The sequence below is a fragment of the Sciurus carolinensis genome, chromosome 3 (assembly GCF_902686445.1).
Source record: "Sciurus carolinensis chromosome 3, mSciCar1.2, whole genome shotgun sequence".
Lineage (NCBI taxonomy): Eukaryota > Metazoa > Chordata > Mammalia > Rodentia > Sciuridae > Sciurus > Sciurus carolinensis.
In genome coordinates this window covers 48,423,810-48,440,723 of record NC_062215.1, presented here as the reverse complement: position 1 = coordinate 48,440,723, position 16,914 = coordinate 48,423,810, and the positions used below count along the sequence as shown (strand labels likewise).

Sequence of the window (16,914 nt, the reverse complement as noted above, 5' to 3'; positions counted from 1 at the left end):
CTATCGCCTAATCCTTCCCGCATTTGTAGATTTTTCTTTATGTATAAATAGTCTAGAGTCATAGCACCCTGAACACACCTGATCCTCTTTTTACTTGTAAATAAAAGATATTCTATCTAGAAACAACATCTTCAAGATTATGCAGACAAATCTCTTACAATTGTCTCTAGCTATATGCAATATCATATAGAGGATAAGAAAGTGGACACGGTTAGCAAATTTTTAAGTATACCCTGGGCATGGTAGTTCTAACCTGTAATCCCAGTAGCTGGAGAGGTTGAGGCAGGAGGATTGCAAGTTTAAAGCCAGCCTCAGCAATTTGGTAAGGCCCTAAGCAACTTAGTAAGACCCTATCTCTAAATAAAATATTTTTAAAAATGACTGGGGAATGTGGCTCAGTGGTTAGGTGCCCTTGGATTTAATCTCCAATATAAAAAAGTATACAATAAATTATTGTTAACTATAAGAACCATTCTTTATCTTTTTTTAGAATTTATTTTATTGTAAACAAATGGGATACATCTTGTTTCTCTGTACATGAAGTAGAGGCATACCATTGTATTGGTCAGTGGGTACAAAATTTCAGTTATGTGAGATGAATAAGTCAAAGATAAATAAATCTAGATGCCCTTCAATTGATGAATGGATAAAGATTTATTTATCTTTGACTTATTCATCTCACATAATTGACATTTTATACCCACTGACCAATACCTTGCATTTCTGCTTCTATGAGTTTAACTATTTTAGATTCATCATATACATGGTATCAGATAGCATTTGTATTTCTTTGTCTGGTCTATTTCACTTAGCATAATGTCCTCTAGGTTAGTCCTTGTTGTCTAAAATGAAAGACTTTCCTTCTTCTTTAGAAAAACTGTTAAGACTGTAGATTTTTATGTTTGGTATTCTTATCATAAACAACAACATTAACAATAACAACAAATAAGGCTGGAGAAAATTTGAAGATAATAGTAGATTTATGCATCATTAGGGTAAAGGTTTCACTTATCTCCAAACTCATCAAGTTGTGTGCATCAAATGTGTGCTGTCTTTTGTTTATCAAATATACCACAATAAAGTGGTTTTTTAAAAACAACCTAAAAAATGCCAAAAACCAAACCAACCAAACAAACCAAAAAAACCCACCATGGACTGTGGCTTTGAATTGTTACTCTGCCACTGTTACCTGGAAAACCAGGGGCAGGAAATTTAGCCTCTCTCTACTTTATTCTCCCCAAAGGTGTCCAAAGGATGATGACAAGGTACCCAGTTCCTATGACGATGGTGAGGATTAAGTGAATGCATGCTGTTCTAATCACCCTACATGAACATGTGCAAAGCTCTTAGAACAGTGCTGGCATGCATATGTGCTTATAGCTAATATTCTCCTAACATAAATATTCAGTTTTATAGCAAGTGTCTGGTGCCTTTCTCACAACAGGGGATCAGACCAAGCTGCAGTTGTTGGAAAGTTATGATTTTCCCCTTCTGGTCTGGGTTGATTGTGAGGCTCTTTCAAAGAAAGGCAAAAAGTTTCAGTCTTGCAAGGCAAAGTTATATTTGAGAAATTCAAAAGGGAAATAAAGCTGGGACCAAAAGAATTACCAATTAACTTCTTTTGCATTTTCACAAGCTCCAGTTCTAATACTCACCCCACCTCCCATCATTCCCTAATGTGCCCTTTGGTGCTCAGAATTTAGACAGCAGTTATCATAGTGTCTCCAGAAGTGTGCCTTTCCCTCTGCTTCCCTGAACCAGATGCCCTGGGGACAGAAAGTGAAATCTCTAAGGGCAGGAGGATGCACAAACCAGGAGTTTGATATCTGAGAATTTTGTGCTGTCGGCTTAGCAGTCTTGGGAGCTTTTCCATGGACTGCGTCTTTGACAGCTTTACATTCCCCTTAGAGGCAAGGAGGCAAAGAGTCCAGCAGGATGAATGAGACTTGGATGAACATCACAGAGATCCCAAATGCATGGCGTATTGCTTCCCATCAAATTCAGTCTCCAACTTTTTAGTTGATGAAATGTCAGACAGCAACTGCTGGGCTTCTTTTCCATATTGGTACCAACCAGGCAGTGGGGTATCAGGATGAAGATAGTTGATCAGTTTTTCTAACTCTGTATTGAAAAATTTAAATCCCCTCGACTGTTTTTAAAAGCCCAAGAGAAAGCATTTTCCCCCCATCCTCCATTTTCCTGGGCTCTGAAGCACTTGGAGCTGCAGGCAACCATGCTGGCACGCAGGGAAAGGACACAGGAGAAAGCTTTTAGCAGTGGGAATGTCCAAGCCCCCCGCACAATCCACATTAAATTTAAACACCAAAAATAGTGCTGAAAACCAGAGTTAGGAATTTGGCCAAAATATTTGCATCAGGGACACCAATAGTGCTTACATTTAAAAAGCTGTCATTAAAGCAAGGTGGAAATACAAAATAGAACCTCCGCTTGAGTAGAAGAGCCATTAAAAAAAAAAAAAAATCCTGGCTGAATACTTTGCAATAATCACAGAAAATGAACTCCTAGAGGTATGTGATAGATGGAATACCAGATTGGGAGACTGAAAACCTGGGTTCAACTCCCAATTCTGTCTTGTAGGAGAAAATTGGAATAATTTTAACTAGCCAGGATAATTTAGAGCATCATGAAGGTCAAATGAGTTGAAATTGAAACTCTACTACAGTGTACCAGTAAAGTCTTAGGATCAGAGAGGTTAAAGGAAATTATCTAAGTGGGAAGTAGATGGGAGCTGGGCTTGGTGGTGCACACATGTAATCTCAGCAACTCGGATAGCTGAGGCAGGAGGATCACAAGTTCAAGGCAGCAATTTAGCAAAACTCTTTCAAAATAAAATAAATAAATAAATAAATAAAAGGGCTAGAGATAAAGCTCTAGCTCTAGGTAGAGAGGCACTGGGTTCAATTCCCAGTACTGGGATTTAAATATACACACACATACACAAGACAGAATTTTAGGGGAGTTACTAACATCCATTGCTGGGCAGCATGGAAGGCCCACAGAGCTGAATAGAGAAAGAACCATTGACCAACCTAGTTGTCCATCAGTGGATGATGGTTAAAGAAAATATGGTACATATACACAATGGAGTTTTGTTCAGTTATAAAGAAGAATGAAAATGGGTGAAATTGCAGGAAAATGGAAAATGGTTGAAATTTGAGAGCATTTTGTTAAGAAAAAGAAGCCAAACTCAGAAAGTCAAGGGCGGAATGTTTTCTCTCATATGTAGAAGATAGAGAGGGAAAAAGGGAAAGAAGAGGCGGGGCAGAGTCTAATGAAAATTAAAAAGAGGTCAGTAGAGTAGAGGAAAGGAACCAGGGAGAGGGAGGAGGGAAATTGGAAATACTGGCAAATGACATTGGTCAAATTATATTAAATAAACTGTATGTATGAATATATAATCACAAATCACACCATTATGCATAGCCATAATGCACCAATAAAAAATCTGGAAAAAGAAAAGAGAAAGAACCACTGGATCTACTCATCAAGACAGCCATCACCTGTCTTTAAAGTGTCCACATATAGCAGAGGCTGCGGTCAAGTGCCAGATTACAGGAGGGCAGACAATGACAGTGTGGCCCAGCTAACTGCTTGCTTGAGAAACTGACCAGGTAGCTCAAGGTGGACTCAAGAGTCAGGAAAGGAAAAAATTCCACAGCCTGACTCTTTCCAGAAGTGGTCCTCATTTCAGAGTTTCCTTACAAACCTAAAATCAGTTTTTCAAAGGAAGATCTAAAATGGAGGTTTTCCCTAGGCTTCTGCTTGAAGAGAACAATTTTGGTAAACTACAATGTCCCCTTATCTGAAATTAAAATCATAATCAGAACATCAAATAAATCTATCATACCTAAGGGCCTATTTCCATTCTCATTTTAAAGCAAAGGAATTCAATCCTACTTAATTAGTAGAAAGCAAAAATGAGGAGGACCCCTTCATCAGACTCTAGATTTCCTCCATGCACCCAACTTCCTCTGTCCAGCCTTTGACTTCTTTGTCCTGTCCTCTGTCAACATTTCTTGTAATGCCCAATCTGGGCCTGTTTCTTTTGTGGGATTTTTCTTATGTCTCCATGTTTAGAGGGTGAGTTTACTCTCCTGGAGGGTTTCCGGTGGCAGTGGGAATGGTGTGTGTGTGTGTGTGTGTGTGTGTGTGTGTGTGTGTGTGTTTGAGTGTGTGTGTTTCAGCTTAGAGATGATAGGATAGTTTGAGCACACAGCCCTATCTTTAAAGGGTTCATCATTTATATTAAGGCATGTGGATTGTATGCTTCTACCTATACCTCTGTCCAAAAAATCAGTATAACTTTATCTCCTCTGCTGCTCCTGGATCTAGAATGTTAGCTCTTGAAGGAATCTGACAGATTGTCTTCTCTAAGACCCTCATTTTATAATTGAGGAAACCGAGGCACAGAAAATAGTCTCCTGGGTTACAAACCTGACTCCCTTCCTGAAACTCTTCTCACTCATCTGTGCTATACCCCCAAAGAGTCAGCAGTCACCTCTGATGGCCATCATGAAAATTGCTCAATTTCAGGTGTCTAGGAAGATGGGAGCCAGTCTGTCTCTTCAGGGGCTCTTGGTATATGCTTACCTTCCTGTGACCAAAGGTTCCCACTCTTTTCTGTGTTCTTACATCCTCCTTCTTCAACCCTCTCTACTCTGTGATGATGATAACATGTGCCAATGCCAGAATGGCTTAGCAACATGGTCAAGCAAGAACGCTTGTACACATTTATCTTAGTTCATTTTTTATTGCTATAAGTAAATACCAGAGACTAGTAAGCTATAAAGAATAAACATTTATTTAGTTCACAGTTCTGGAGCCTGGGAAGTCTACAAGCATTGTGATAGGATTTGCTTGGCATCTGGCGAGGGTCTTCCCACTGCATCAAAGCATGGCAGAGGGCATCACACTGCAAAACAGAAAGAGTATGCTAGTCTGGGTCTTTCATCTTCTTATAAAGCCACTAGTGTCATTAGGGGGCCTCACCCTCATGACATCATCTAATCCTAATTATCTCCAAAGACCTCACCTCCAAGTACCCTTCCTGTATGATTTTGGGCATTAAGTTTCCAATACATAAATTCATATCACACATAAATCCTGGGACTCACACCCAAACATAGCCATGCTTCAGAGCTGCAGCTGCCCCAGGGTGGCCCTTGCACACCTGGGCCTTGTCAGGGTTGATGCTCAGAGAAGGACCATCCTTCCTGGGGGAATTGGTACATTCCAGCAGGTCTGCACAGGCAGGAGTTCTTTGTGTCCCCACCTCAACCTCTGTCAATGCTAAGCCACCTTCTGGACTTCTTGACCTTTGGAGGATCTTACTGTCTGATCTACTTTGTTTTTGCAGCTTGTGGACTACCGGGCAGAGTTCAGCAAATGGTGGCTGACAGAGTTCAAGACGGTCAAGTTTCCTTCCCAGGGAACTGTCTTTGACTATTACATAGACCCGGAGACCAAGAAATTCGAGCCTTGGTCCAAGCTCATCCCCCACTTTGAATTTGATCCTGAGATACCTTTGCAGGTGAGTGTGGCTGACAATGACAGCCAATGACAGGCACTCTGGCCTGAGGACCTGCAGCACATCTTAGTGATAAGCTGCTACTGGTACCCAAGTGTTTGACCTTGCTAGGAACCTGTAGATCCCAGCTACATGTATTTTCAAATTATAGCAACAATGAAGTCCCAGGTTTCCCTAAAGATAGCAAATACCAGACCCACCTAGCATCCAGAGAGGAAAAGATGGCAGGGTCAGAAGATTCTATAACACATTGGACAGGCCACAGGGACACAGAGGAGAGCAGGAGATAAAGATGGGATGCTCTCTACTAAGCCACAGAGAGCCATGAATGAGTTCATGGGATGGACTTACTGCAGGTATCAGGAAAGATACTCTGTATCCACATTTATTTGTTGAACTCCACTGTGACAGAAGCCCCTCTTCTGGAATGCTCCAGAACCGTGTATGCTGCTGTGCCTGTTTCTCCCTCAAGTCACTGGTACACTTGTCATGTTTCCTTTGCAGGCCTGTTTGGTGCACACGAGTGAAACCATCCGAGTGTGCTACTTCCTGGAGCGGCTCATGAAGCGGCGGCGGCCAGTCATGCTGGTGGGCCCCGCTGGCACAGGCAAGTCGGTGCTAGTGGCAGCTAAGTTGGCCAGCCTTGACCCAGAGGAATACCTGGTGAAAAACGTGCCTTTCAACTACTATACCACATCAGCAATGCTGCAGGGTAAGGGACTTGGAGGGCTGGAGTGGGGGATGTCTGTCACCTGATGCAGGGCTGGAGCAGTGTCCTGTGCCCACTTGTGGACCTCCTTCATGTATCAGCACTGCACATTTCCTCCACGTGCTCCTTCTCACCTCTCCCCTCCTTCCTCTTTTTCGAACTGCTATCCCACTTCTCCAGCACTGCCTCTTTTTCTGCCCTTTCTCCCCACATTCCCTGCTGGCCTGTTGAATCCCTCCAGGGTAAGGCATTCAGGCCAGAGTCATACAGCACCCTGATGACAGAGAGCTGAACCCCATTCACTGACCTGAATGGACTTGTAGACTTTGGGCACTGGAAGTGTCTCTAGGGATCATCCACCCCTTGTGTCTCATAGATGGGGAAACTGAGGCTCAGGTAAGAGGATGTGATCACCATAGGTCACCACCAAGAGGCAGGATGCATGATACATCCAGTCCTCTGAATTCACATGGAGTGTGCCTTTCACCACATGTTTACACATTGGGCTCCAAATGAAGATGGGACCTCCAGGTGCGACTCAGGCTCAGATGTTCACTGCCAACATTTTCCTCTTGCTAGAGTCTCCCCCTCTATTTCCAGGATGGCATTCAGGGGTGACTGTTGATACCTGGGGCACAGTGCAGTTGAGTTAGAAGAGCCTTAACTCTCTATTATAGCAGGGTCTTTTTTTTATAGAAACAATCAACATGTGTGTTAGTCAGCTTCCTGTCACTGTGACCAAAATACCTGACATAAACAACTTAGTGGAGAAGACATTTTAGCTCTTAGCTTCAGAGGTTTCAGTTCTAGTTCAGCTGATTCCATTGCTATGGACCTGAAGTAAAACAAAACATCATGGTGGAAGAGCATGGTGGAGGAAAGTTGCTCAGCTCATGGCAGACAAAGCAGAAGCTGGGGGTGGAGGGAGATCAACCTTTTAGGGCACAATTCCAGTAACCTACCTCTTCCCTCTAGATAGCACCTACCAGTAGTCCACTCAGCTATCAGTGGATTGATCCATTGGAAGGAGGTCTGAGCCCTCATAATCTAGTCATGGCCTAAAAGCCCCACCTCTGAATCTTCCTGTGTTGAGGACCATGGTTTCAACACAAGATTTTGGGGGATGTTCCAGATCCAAATCATAGCATATTAACTAAAAACATTTTTATTTTAAAGATATATCTGAGTCACTCTTCCAACCAAATGAGGGGAGAGGTAGAACAGAAGATAAACTATCCTTATTTTGCAAATAGCAACAGCCCTGCCCCACTCACCCTTTGTTGCTTGACCTGAGTTAAAGGGTGATGCTACAGCAGTTCCTATGCCTTAATGCAAAATTCATCAAAAGTAAGACATTCTGTATATGGTTGTTTGCAGGTTGAGACAGTTCAAGCCATGGTTTATAACATGAAAGGTGAACCTGGTACTTTTCCCCTCTGACTATATTATCCAAGCCTTGAGTCAACAGACTTGTAAAACAGACCTCATTTGGACCAAACTTACTGAGCCTTGACTACTTTGCCCAATCTTTCTGTGATCCCTGCAAGTGTGATTCCCAGGTCGTGGTGCCATTTTATCTCAGCTTACACTCTAGTTCCACCAGCTCCCATGGGAAAGACAGCTCACTGTGACACCTTCTTTCTGCACAGTTTTGCCAACTCTTCCAGAATTAGGGTCTAGCCAGCTGCAAATGCTGATAGGTAGCAGCATGACATGGTTCTCTACATCTTGCAGCAGTGAAGTGTCTGGATTATGTTGAGTTCATGCCACCACCCACTCCCCTTTAGTGACAGTGAGACTTCATCACCTCTGTCTCAAATTAACCTCTGGGCTTCATCTGCAGTGGGCCTGGTAAAGGTTACACAAGGCCCATCTCAATCCAGTAGTTCTCTGTAGTTCCAACAGGAGTATCAACAATCATAAGTGAAATGACTAAAGGTTCATGATGCAATTTCACTCATTTGTCAAACATGTGGGCATCTTCCTTCTGAATACCAAAGGCATAGTTCTTCAGTTCTTTATGCTCTTCACAACTGTAACAGCTATGTGATACACTTTTATATTTATTCTGCATTATTGAATTTTCCTCTATCATAATCTTAGGTGTGCAAAACAAATCAAGCCCCCATTTGTAGTATTTACCCATTTCTGTTGTGTAAATAATCCCACTATGGCCAATTGTAAGCTACCAGGGCAAGAGCAGTGAACCCAGAGTTGGGAAGAAATGTACCACAGCATGCCATTCATTTTTCAGATGCAATAGATGGAAATAACTTCAAGGGCATAGATAATGATAAATTAATTAGGTTGTGATGAGTTTTGAATATTTATCACCATCGCTCTTAATATAATTTACTTGATTTTGAGTTTATTAATTTATTTTTGAAATAATAGCCTTAAAAACCAGGTTATAAAATTCCTTTGGTTTTGCCAATCACCTCCCAGAAGCTTCAGGTTTCATCTTTACCCCATGAGGTCATCATGCCCTGTGTTATCATGACATTCTACTGTGGTTGGGCATGGACACGTTAGCACCTAGCAGTAAGGATAAGAAAACTTCACATGCCTATGTGGTTCAAATATCTACATTTGTAGATCTGCTTCCCGTAGTTATTCTTTCTTTTTTAAGGAAATTTATTTGTGAGCCTTCAGTACAACAACTGATCAGATTACCAGCTCTGCTGATTTACCCACTTCTAACTACGACTGCAAATGCACACTAATGATAATAACTCACATTTATCAACATTCACTAGGTGTATGTCAGGCATTAACCTGGCTATAGACTTCTATACACTATTTTTTATTTACCTATTTAATCTTATATATCCCGTGAAACAAATACTTTCATTGCCTCCATTTTATTGATGAGGAAACTGAAGCACAGAGAAGTTCAATAAGCTGCTGTGCAGCACCCGGAAACTGGTAGAGCAAGGCTCTGAACCCAGACTGTCTAACTCCAGAGCCTGTGCTCTTAACCGCTAAACTCTGCTGCCTTCCTGGTAAGAAAATACTGGAAAGTGCAATAAATATCTGATATTATGTTATCCTTAGTAGTACTGTTCAAGTTTCCCAGCATTGTTCAAGTATTCCTATTAAAATGGTTTCATAATGTGAAAAAAAGAATTAAATTTAAATAGAGGGTAAAAATTTAAAGTGAAAGAAGAGGAGAGGAAGCATTCACACTGCCTGGTCCTGTCATTCTCAAGATCTCTAATCTAGAGAAATTTTTTGTTTCTTCTTGTTGGAATACAGAGAATTACTCAACAAGGTCCCAAAATGCTGTCAAATAGAGCTGGGATAAGGTTGGCTCTCACTGTAGCTGGACAGTCACCAGAAGAGCACTTTTTTAACCTTTTTTATTGGTTCTTTTTAGTTATACATGATAGTAGTGACACTTTCTATCCCCCATTAATTCCCTAATGGCCTTTCCACAGCATTAGATCTTGATGCCATCCCTCCTGTCACACCAAGGGACAGATAAAGTAGCCTACCTGTGACTTCACCTGTCCAGAACTAACTAGGAGCTGCACAGATAGCCAAAGTCCTAGAATAGACTGCATATATGTCCAAGTCCATGCAGCGAGAAAAATACTGTGTTCCCTTACCTGGACCCTCCTTCCTCCTGCTTTATCACAGTCCAGTCTTAATCACATGGCTCCTTCTCCCAAAACACTTGACAAGCAAAGAAATGGCAGGAGAAAGGGTGCTACCAACACTTGGAAAAGTGGGAGCCCAAACCCAGTATTAAGAAACTCTGGAAGAGAGAGAGAGAGGGAGGGGGAGAGAAAGAGAGAGAGAGAGAGAGAGAGAGAGAGAGAGAAATATGTTCAAAAGATACTTGCTCAGGTATCATTTAGCAAAGAGGCCAACTAGTGCATCTGTTTCATGAACCCATCATTCCTTCCTCAGCTCAGTGTTTTAGCTGGTGTTTGTACTTAAAACATCATGTATTTAAGAAAAGACTGAATGTGACATGGCATAGTCTGCTTTAAAAGGCAGGTAGCACACCCAGATGGAAGTGCAAAGTGTGTGTTTATAATGTGTCTGTAATGAGAGAAGACGGGAAAAGGCCTAATTATTCATTTGACAGAATACTAAGCAGTATTAAAAGAATGAGAAAATTCTTCATGTACTGAGTTGGAGCTATTTCCAAAGCTTTGTTGAGAGAGAAAATGAAGATATGGAGAAATCTATGTATTATATTTCAAATCATGTTTTGTTTAAAAAGAAGTATCTAAACATATGATTTTTAGAATATATATATAAATTTACATATATGCCGCGTGCACTCACACACACACACACTGATGCTTATACACATACTTAGATATCTCCAGGACATTTAAGACACTGGTAACAGCAGTTGTCCCTGGCAAGGGGAATTAGACACTGAGTGGGATGGGTAATTACTTAAACTTTTTTTTTAACTATGAAATATTTCAAGCATGCAGAAAAGTACAGAAGATAATATAACAGATGCCCTTATACCACTACCCATATTTAGCAGATGCTAAAATTTTGTCATTTTTCTGTGGTTTTAGTATTAAGTACAGCTGATATGCTGCCCCCATCCCTTCATCCGTCCTGCTCTAGAGTACTACAGTCAATATGCATCAAGCCATGCTTAAATTTTTGATACATTTATTTGCTCATGAAATATATAACATTATGTGTATTTAAGTTTTAAATATAAATTATTATCTACTTTCACAACTTACTTTTAAATCAGTATTTTGATACATGCAGATTTATTCATTTTTGCTGCTGTATAGAATTTCATTGTGCGATTATTAAATCACAGTTCATTTATACATTGTCCTGTTGAAAGGTAGCATTGCTTTCTTCACCTTTTTCTTTTTAAAAAAATTATTGAGCTATAACAGACACACAATAAACTACATATATTAAAAGTGTACAGTTTGATGTTTTGAAATATTTACACACCCATGAAATCATCATCATTGAAATAATGAACATATTTGCCTCCAAAAGCTTCCCTTCCTCCCAATTTTTGAAACCCTGCCCTGTTCCAGGAAACCCCTGATCTACTTCCTCTCACAGTAAATCAATTTTTGTATTTTTTACAATTTTATGTAATGGAATCACATAATATGCTTCTGTTTTTGCCTGCTTTTTTCATTTGGCATGATTTTGAAATTTATCCACATTGTTGAATGTAGAAGTAGTTCATCCTTGAAAAGTAAGGCAAAATTTGTTAAACACTAAATGATTCCTAGCATACAGTAAGTGCTTCATAAATGGAAGCTATTATTATAATAACATTAACAAAATGCTTCTCAAATTTAAGTATATTATACAATAATTTCTAAGTTTCGATTGTCAAAACAAAAAGAACAAAAGGAAAACCCCTTTTTACTTAAAAAAGATGCTTAATGAAAACCATGCTGAAAAAAATAATGTTTTTGGAAGAAATGTTTTAGCTTTCAAATAGGCAGTAACTCTACCCAGCAGGTCAATTCCTAGAGATCTCCAGGGAGACATTTTGCCACTCACGTATCCTGCTAGCCCAGCAAATGTTATTTTTCTCATCATTAGATGTTCGTTTATTATAGACCAAGCTGCTGCTTGGTAATACCTGCATCTCACCTCTATTTCATGGCATCCAGTTCTGGAGTCTCCATTGAGTGCTTTTGTAACCACTAATTCACAACTCATTGAAATACAAATGAAGGCTGTGCTTCAGGTACTGGCTTAGCTCCCCAGCATGATCTGCATAAACTTTTTAAATTTACAATGGTTCACCCTGTGCTAAGGGATTTGCCCCCTTTAGTTCATTTAATCCTCCCCATCCTTAGAGACATGCTATCAGTAATGCTTTTGGCTGCAAGTAGCAGATAATCTGGTGCTAGTGGCATAGGTAGACACAACAGGAAGTTTGAAGGTAAGCAGTTACAAACTCTAGATCAACTTAAAATTTATCAATGCTAAAACATTTGATATTCCCTTGGCTGTTTCTTCAAAGTGGCAGAATGGTCTCTGCTTCAGCCATCACATCTACATTCAAAATCAGGGAAAAAATAAAGAGGAGAATTAATGTGCCTGTCAGGAAATGATAACTCTCCAGGAATTGCATAGACTTACACCTGTGTCTTACTGTTCAGAACTGTGTCACATGGGCACCCCAGATGAAAAGTGATCAAAGAGAATGAGGCTGGGGTTGCTGTCCATCATTGGTTCTGCTGACAGTCCTCATTTTCACAAGATGAACAAATGAGGCTTAGAGATGTTAACTGACTTCCCCCAGAGTTACCCTATGAGTTAACAGTCAAGCGGTCTTACTTCATCAAGCTATACAGACCTTCTGCTTTCATAAGGCTGTGAGATGTGCCTCTTCATTTCCAAAATAGAATGTCAACTTTTCTTCTGCACATTTGGTATCTGGATCCATGGCTATCTTGCTCTTTGATAGCAAATATTTTTAAAAATCATTATTGAAAATCTCAAATGACTCATTAAAAGCCTTCCATTGACTATTCTTCAACACATGAACAAACCACAGATTAATAACAATGGCAGCTTCAGTTGAAAGAGGCAGAAATCTATATTCATCCTCTAATCCATCAGCTTCCCTGAACTCCACAAACCCACTTATATTGTTTTTATTCCTTTCTTTGAGTTACAATCCAGTGGTCCACCCTTGGATTTCATTGAGTGTTACTATGACCCAAAATCATTTTACATTATAACTTCTGTAAAGTCTCAGTTGAACTTTATATGTATGTGTGTGTGGGGGGGGGTGTAGATAGATAGATAGATATATCATTAAAGATTCAAGATATATTATTTTGTAACCTGATGTGCCTTCTGTAAGTATCCGTGATGTATGACTTCTAGAATTTAGTGCTTGGAAAACCTTTTCATATTAAAAAAAAGTGGATTTTAACAGCAATCTGGGATGATGTGGTTACTATAATTAAACATGGATTTAGTTCTGAGCTTTCAAGTAAGCAGTTCATAAAAGAAAATGTGAGATACATGTTTATGTGGTTACAATCACTATGTCATCCTGGATTACTGGTGCAAATAAATTTTCTCTCATTCCATGTTGTTTTGCAATCCTTTTTTTTGTCTTTAATTGGTCTTTTTTATGTCCCTTCAGATACTTTAATCCTCCTCTTTATTTGTGAAAATGTAAACAGTATTTTTAAATAATAGGATTTGCAAAGACCTACAAACATAATAGTATAGTGCAGAAAAGGAGAAACAATGAATTTGGTTAAAGCATCAATAGGTTTACAGTTTAGTTGTAAGGGGAGAGGGCTTATCCTAAATTATCTTGCCATCCAACCGTGATTTGAATTATTAGTTCAACAAATATTTGCATGCTTAATTACACTAATTAGAGAGAAGCTCAGATGTCTGGAACTGTATCCTGTCCATTAAAATCTAAGGCCAGGCAGGATTTTATAAGATCTAATTGAACTCTCAAAGTAACAGTGAGATTTTACAATATTACAGATAGACCACTCTCTTGTCACTGAATATCTTCCAAAAAGGAGACAACACACACCAAAGTTAAACTATCCATGATTTATCTTCTAGTGAGCAAGACTTTCTACTTAGAATTGTATGGGGTTCAAAGTAAAATAAAATTGAAAACACATGTTTCACAATAGAAAAATAATTTCATACATTTTGATGCATCCAAATTATGGAACACAATGTGACAAAATTGTGTGTTAAGGGGTACTTATTATCATATGAAAAGGTTTAAAATATATTAAATGAAAATAAAAATATATACAAGCAATATATTCAATTTAATTCTGCTTCTGTAGAGGAAAAAATCTAACAGAGCAAAGTAACTAGAATGAAATACACCAAAACATTAAAAGTAGTGCCAACTGCTAGGTGACAGAATTATGGCCAGTTGTCACGGCTTTATAATAATATACAAAAATCTTGCATTGCAAAGAAAGACACGATTAATTATTAATGATATCTGTAAAAAAAATGGACAATGAATTAACTAAACTGAGAATTTCTCAAGGGCAGAAGCCATATTGCAGTAATTAATGTTTAAGTGATTTGCAATAGTAGTTACATGAGGTCCCACAGCCAGGCCAACTTAGGTTAAAATCCAAGCTATGCTACTTGGTAATTTGACCTTGAATAAAATCACTTAATTTCCCTAAAACTCTTTTCTCATTTCCAAAGAGACTTTTCAGAGGTAAGGATAATATATCATGGGACTGCTTGACGGGTTGGTTTGAGGAGTTAGTGGCTTAGTACATGTTGAGTACTCACTATAGCTGCGTCACTAGTAGTGCTGCATGGATTACCAAATGAACAGCTCTCAAGTTCATAGCTGGGGAGCCAATGAGACTAGAAGGTCAGGAACAGCCTGGAGAGGGTTGGAATGTGAGGGCTTATAGGGGCTGTCCTGCCCAATGAGATGAAGAAACATTAGAGACTGTATCTAAGTACTTGGATTCTAATTACAGCAAGGTATTTAACCTGCCTTAGCCTCTATATTCCTGTTATGGTCATGTGTGAGGCAATGCAAGAAAATTTAGAGGTTAAATAATTAACTTATGAGAGCTGTAACCTAATCAGAGGATTAATCCACTTATGTGGATTAACTGTGTGGTACATGTAGACAGGTAGGGTGTGGCTGAAAAAGTAGGTCACTTGGGGTATGCCTTTGGGATTTTTATTTTGTCCCTGGTGAGCAGATCTCTCTCTCTCTCTCTCTCTCTCTCTCTCTCTCTCTCTCTCTCTCTCTCTCCTCTCTCTCGGCTTCTTTGTTGCCACGTCCTGAACTGCTTCCCTCTGCAACACCCTTCTGCCTTGAGGTTCTGCCTCACGTAGGCCCAAAGCTACGAAGTCAGCTGATTGTGGACTGAGCCTATGAAACTATGAGCCACAGTAAACCTTTCCTCCTTTAAGTGGTCTTTATGAGGTCTTTTGGTCACAGCAACTAACTAAAACAGTCCTTAATTGCCATAGGGAAATAATAAGACTTTCTTTGCATATCTCATGGGGCTTGTTTTAACAATAAAATGCATTCATTCATTCATTACTTAATTTACTAAATGATTTCTGAGCATGCTACTTTGTGCCAGATCACTTTCTAAGACCTGAAGGTTATGATATTGAGAAAAAAAACAAAGAAAAATCTCTGTCCTCTTGGAGTTTAAATTCTAGTATGGAGGGGGAGAGTGAGATGATAGACAAGATAAATGAGCAAAAGTATAAGCTATTAATTGGTGATGTTAAGAAGAAAACAAAGCAGGGGCAGGGGAAAAGTGAGGAGTTTAATTTTAGATAGAGTACCATGAAAGCCTTACCAGAAAAGGGGGTGGGGCATTTGAACAAGTAAGCGAGGGAGCAGACCGTGCTGGCATTTGGAAGAAGAGGATCCCAGGCAGAAGGAGACCACAGAGGAAAGCCCTGGGGAGTGAAGCAAGGCATATATCAGGAGCAGGATGGCTGGAGCAGAAGAGAGAAACAGAGAAGCAAGTTAGTAAGAACATACATTCGAACTGAGGGCACAGATTTAAGCTGGGGTCTCCAGACTTGTTTGTGATACTAGAACTCAGTCAGAAATACAGTGAGAAGGTCACATTTCTTCTTGTCTTGTGTCTTCGACATTGAGACTTTTTCCTCAACTTAAACTGTTCCTCCTCCTCCAGTTCTGGCTGGAAACAGAACCTATTATGTCATTTCATCTCAGACATGACACAAGGCAGAGGTTGGTCAAGAAGGGATCACTACTGTGTCTGCCTTTCCTTGGTTTCTCTGGAGAACTTCGAATCACCAGTTTAAGATAATCCAGTGCACTCCAAGGCCACTTCTTGCTAAATGACACATTTTTCTCCTCAACAATTCTTTCGATGCATTAAGAGCTTAATCAACCAAAATTACAGGGTGTGCTTAATTCCAGGGATTGATTTGAATATCGTTGCCTTGGGATGAGGAGAAACGAACCTTCCTAAGTAGAGAATGTACTGTTAGCAGGACTGTTCCCCAAAGCATGTCCTTGGCAGCCCATTAATTACATTTTATTTTGACAGATCTCATATATGGTTGTTATATCTTTAGGGGGTAAGAAGGTGTTGGGTGATTAATTGGTTGATAGTGTATGTTAATTGAATGCTAATTAAATTTAAATTTAATTCATATTTGCAACACTTAATTTAACACAGGACCAGGAAATTAGAATATTCAAGCTTCTTGAAGGAACTTGTCTTTCTATCTGTCACCTTCCTATGTCTATTGACACTTTCTCCTTGTTTACAAACTTGTTTTTCAAGAGAAGAAATCAGATGGTTCTTAGAGCTTCCAGCTGTAATAAAAAGTGTTGGTTCTTGCAATCCATAAATATTTAATTGCCTCACTGAAAAAAAAATACATATATCCCCACCCTGCTACTTTAGTTTGTTCTAAACAAGTCTCATCAGGTTGGAAACTGTGCTGTCTGATTCCTTTCCTTTGGTCTGATAATTGAAGAAACAAGTCCAAAAGAGAGTCTCCTCACTTAGACTCCAGAAAGGCACTGAGATGCTCTGACAGGGGCCCAGATTGCTGAAGGCAGGGGAGGGAGCTGTTCGTGACACTGAAGGCATCCAGGAGATTCTCGATTATGGGAAACCACTTGGTGAACTCTATGGAAAGACTGTTGGAAGAGTAG

The 16,914-nt window shown here is 39.6% G+C and overlaps 1 protein-coding gene across 5 annotated transcripts in view; it reads left to right on the top strand.

The window, feature by feature from the left end:
* Nucleotides 1–16,914, top strand: part of Dnah9 (dynein axonemal heavy chain 9) — a 338,036-nt gene that overhangs the window by 148,683 nt on the left and 172,439 nt on the right. For all 5 annotated transcript variants that reach the window (XR_007107774.1, XM_047545691.1, XM_047545694.1 and 2 more), the window contains 2 exons: nt 5,378–5,551; nt 6,053–6,260. Coding sequence is in view for 4 of the 5 variants with exons in the window: in XM_047545691.1 (XP_047401647.1) it covers nt 5,378–5,551; nt 6,053–6,260 (382 nt within the window). In the remaining variant the exon portion in view is untranslated. The remainder of the gene's footprint in view (nt 1–5,377; nt 5,552–6,052; nt 6,261–16,914) is intronic.